This window comes from Penaeus vannamei, chromosome 23 (assembly GCF_042767895.1).
Source record: "Penaeus vannamei isolate JL-2024 chromosome 23, ASM4276789v1, whole genome shotgun sequence".
In the NCBI taxonomy this organism is placed as follows: domain Eukaryota; kingdom Metazoa; phylum Arthropoda; class Malacostraca; order Decapoda; family Penaeidae; genus Penaeus; species Penaeus vannamei.
The window spans coordinates 34,467,438-34,471,873 of record NC_091571.1 but is presented as its reverse complement, the minus strand read 5'-3'; the positions used below and the strand labels follow the sequence as shown (position 1 = coordinate 34,471,873).

Below are 4,436 nucleotides of genomic sequence, written 5' to 3'. Positions count from 1 at the left end.
AAGCCTTGACATCGGAGCAGGTGAAGAGACTGGCTTCCTGTTCGGAGCGGCTGAGTGATGCTGGCAACGTCCAGCTCATGGAACACGGGAATGTGTCAAAGTCACATTTAGATGTTTGTTCTGAAGTCTTTGAATCACAGCTTTTACTGATACCGATATTAGTAGAAAATGATACAGAAAGTGCTAGTTTTTGTAGGATGTTACGCATGAATCCTGCACTGCCAAAATCAGAGGCTGAAAATGCAAGATTTACCAAAGTTTTATTAGCAAACAAGCTTTCTTGCATTAATACAAAACAAGTATCACTGGCAATGGCTTGGCTAAACAATGAAACATCTCCAAGACACTTTTCCCAAGAAGAACTTGAGTACACCAGGAATCGTGTCAAGAGCGCTAAGGGGTTCAAACAAGGAGGTTTGCATCTAGTTGATAACGGTAACTGGAGGAGAAGCCCTGAACTCGCTGCATGTCCCTTATGCACTGGGAAGCCCGAAGCCACGATATTTATGCTAGGGCTGTGCGAAGGAGAAGCGGGCCAGCCGAAGGAGTACATGACTTTCTACCCACGACTCGGTGCCTCAGGTTCTCTCCTTCTCGTCTCTTCTAAGGGCATTACTATAGAAAAACTGGACGAGTGGACGATGCGCCATGAGCCCTCCGGTGTGACGATGGCGACCACCTCCCTCAGGAGAAGCCCGTTTGGTTCTGTGCTTTGGAGTGTGAAGGACACTCTGGACTTCTGCAGTTCCCCGAGAAAGGCCAATGAACCTGTGGTGATTACTCTGAGTAACTGTACGATGGATGAGTTTACCTGTGGCGATGGGCTGTGCATTCCGTTCAGGGACAGGTGCTCCAATACATATGAATGCAGCGATATGACAGATGAAGAAAATTGTCAAAAAAACTACAGCTCACTCATGCCACCGCCTCAACGGCCGTTTCTTCTCAACATTACTGTCTCCTTGACAAAGGTATCTAATAGAAAATGAATGTTCTCAGTGTGTGTGACAATTCAGTTACAGTCAGCCTAGTAGCTATATATACTTTACCATTAAATAATCTTACCAGTGCTTTCTATATCTGTCCTATTTGATATACAAGCAGTTTTTCACCCAGTCTGCCTCGCACAGGTGGCCTCAGTAGACATCGTGTCGCAGAACCTCGAAGTGCGACTGGAGTGGCACTTGGAGTGGCACGACGAACGACGTCAGTACCACAACCTCGCAGACGACCCCATGCGCAATGTTTTCAATCAGCTGGAAGGACTCTGGATCCCGGCTCTTGTGGCAAGGATTTTCTTTATCATTCCTTTGTTTTGAGATTTTTCTTTTTTAAACATAGAAAGTTTTTTTTGTAACAACAACATTGTGTTATTGTAAAACTTTCTCAATTTTAACTTTCAAGGTTGATGAGGAGTCACTGCACGGCCGAGACACTCCACTCACCTATGTTACAGTGGTGAAACTTGGGACACCCATCAGAGCAGGAAATGGTATTTATGCCTATATGCGATGGGAGAGGGTTTCCAAAGCTTTAAGAACACATTGGTAGAATCCTTCATAAAGGGACTTAAGTAAATATATATTGTACATAACGATGTATTATATGACTTTAAAAACTGTGTTTGCAGTCTACATTTTTCTCCCAGAACATATTGTATATGAATAATTGCCTTTTGAGTTTATATTGATGTATTTTTTCATCAGCATAGAGATAAAATGATCACCTGTTTCTCCACCAGATTACCTGTACAGTGGGAAGGACAACAGACTCAAGCACAGCATCAAGTCTTCATATTACATCACCTGCAACTTCAACCTTCAAAATTACCCTTTCGATAGACAAACATGCGCGATCACATTCAACATTTCCAACCTCGCTGGCTACCCCGTGAAGCTGCAGGGTAGTCTGAAGGATCAAGGGTCAGGTCGAGGTCTTACAGAGTACGTCCTCTCGAACACCAGCCTTGCGTTGGGCAGCAAGGGCGGTGTTGTGTTCGTCCGTCTGCAGCGGAAGCCAACCTACCACCTGGTCAGCACTTACATCCCGGTGCTGCTGCTGGACGTCATTGGCTACGGGACGCTCTTTATCAGCGCTGATGACTTTCAGGTGGATTTCATTATACCTCTATAAACAGTTTTTAAGCCAGCAGTAGTTTTGGAATATATCATTGTTAGTATATTTGTTTTCTTTGAGTCCATTTCTTGTCTTGATTAAAATAAGTGATACTTCATACATAAGGTAGTTTATAATACCTTGGTAAGCATTTATCTAACTATGGATATATAGCACAGAGAATCGAAGAATATACCTATAAGAGCAATATAGATTGCAGAAAAATGTTATCTTTTTCAGCCATGTGAAACTGACCCATGTTTAAAACAGCTTCTTTGTCTCTCCTTCAGGACCGTGGAACAATGAGCCTGACAACGTTGCTGGTTCTCGTGTCCCTCTACTCAGACACCGCCACGTCGCTCCCGAAGACGTCCTACCTGAAGCTGATCGATTTCTGGTTCATCTTCAGCATCTCCTTCCTCTCCGCCATCATCGCCTTCCACCTCGCCACCAGCAGAGCAGCGGCGTCCCCCAAGGCCAAGACTGTGGCCCCCCTTGGTGTCCCTCCCGTGCCTGGGACTCTGAAATGGTGGAGCAATGAGCGGGTTCTCAGAATGGCTCAGTTCATCTGCGCTCTTGCCTTCCTCCTCTTCCACATCTTCTATTGGTCATACACTCTTCAGCTACTGAACTAGGCCAGTGTCGATCAGCAGCAGTATCATTAGTAGAATCGCAAAGGGGGAAGTGGAAAAGGGGAATAAGATCTGCTTTTCTTTTAGACTCCAGAGAGATATTTTGTCAGCTCTCAAGCAAGGACACTCATGCGTCAAATTATCCTTGCCTATTTGCTGCTGCTGAGTGGCTCTTCTTGCGAAAAATGAATGATCTGTGCCTTCTACAAATGGTACTTGCACTTATGTATGTCGTCTAGCTTTCTGAAGAGTCCGTGCCTTACTTTGTCTTGCAGACTTTTTGCCTCTCAGATGTGGTTTCTTCAGTAGTTCCTGTGGTGTTGCTGGAGCATTGAGCTTCCACATCTCTCGATGCTGGAAGAATGTTTGTCAATGATATTACTTCCTTTTTGAGAATTCCTCATAAGAAATCGAAGGGTTCCTCAGCTGCCCTATCTTTAAAACCTGAAGGACTAGGACGTTTCCCAACTTAATGGAATATCCTGTCGAAATATTGCACTGGAAGGTGTCTTGAATTGATAATGCAAAATTCTTCCTTCTCGCAGTAAGTTGAACAAAGATGCATACAGGGCAATGGATAACAGCGATGGGTGCTCAAGTTTAATGGCCATGTCTTTGCTGTATTCTATAACACTTTTCAACATCTGAGTTTAAGTATACATGCAGCCAGTGGTACCTAATCCGTCTTAATACACTGCACCTGTATTTTGTCTTTTATTTTTCCTTTAGCTGGCTGAGCACCTTATATCTAAATACACATTTTATTTCGCTTTCTCCTGTGCATGTGCTGCTCTTTGTAGATGGGCCATTATATGTAACATCCACTGTTTATATTAATCATTGTGATTGTTGCAGAATCTTTGCAGTACTGGTTTACATTCTTTCATCAAGAACCAGAAATTGTGAATTATGAAACGTAAATTTAGTTTTTTTTTTAATATTATTATTATTGTTATTATTTTCTTACAGAAGCTGATAGGAAATGTCACGGTGTATATCATCTTATCAATTTCTATAGAGTTCAAGATGAATTCATGTATATCTTTCACATTTCCGTGCCTGCATTTTTTTTTTTTTTACGTAATGTCTCCGGTCGAGAGTTTTTAATACTAAAGCCATTTTATGTCAACGTTTTTATCGTTTTTTATTTTTTTTATTTTTATCATCATATTTTTTTTACTGATCATACTTGCCAACTAACCAGTAATCCTGATTATTAACCTGCTTATTTGTACATAACCACATTGTGTTTAATATTTCTAAATATGTGAAATGTGCCTTTTGCTTGCAGTTGGAACCTTTAATTATTTCACTAAAATATCACCACGAAGAAAACGTATATTATGGTTTCAATACCAACCTACACACTGGTTGAGGTTAGTATTCCTTCTTTCATTATGATAGTAATAAAGATAATGATGAGAAAAGGATTATGATGATAATGGTGAAGTGGCAGCAATGGTAAAAATGTTACTTTTGATAAATAGAAGTATATAAAGACAGCACTGATACGTTACAGACCTTTGTTTTCTTCAAGTTACAACTCGACAAACAGCTGCTGTTTCCGCCACGAGGTCAAACTTGAAGATTTTGACAGCGTTCGGCAACTACTATACAAAACGTATTTAGTAACTGCAGTCCACAGCCTTAGACAAACTCTGTGTTCTGTCGACCCTACTTTGTCCAGGT

At 41.5% G+C, this 4,436-nt stretch overlaps 2 protein-coding genes across 2 annotated transcripts in view; both read left to right on the top strand.

Moving 5' to 3' along the window:
* Window positions 1–1,111, top strand: part of LOC138866021 (uncharacterized) — an 8,014-nt gene extending 6,903 nt beyond the window's left edge. The window contains exon 4 of the mRNA XM_070137558.1: window positions 1–1,111. This exon is cut by the window's left edge and continues 306 nt beyond it. Coding sequence (XP_069993659.1) covers window positions 1–989 — 989 coding nt within the window. The 3' untranslated portion in view covers window positions 990–1,111.
* Window positions 990–3,279, top strand: LOC138865981 (glycine receptor subunit alpha-2-like). Its single transcript, XM_070137481.1, has 5 exons — window positions 990–998; window positions 1,131–1,286; window positions 1,405–1,492; window positions 1,742–2,109; window positions 2,406–3,279. The coding sequence occupies exons 1-5, from the start codon at window positions 990–992 to the stop codon at window positions 2,748–2,750; spliced, it is 966 nt and encodes a 321-aa protein (XP_069993582.1). The 3' UTR covers window positions 2,751–3,279.
* Window positions 3,280–4,436: the final 1,157 nt, after the last annotated feature.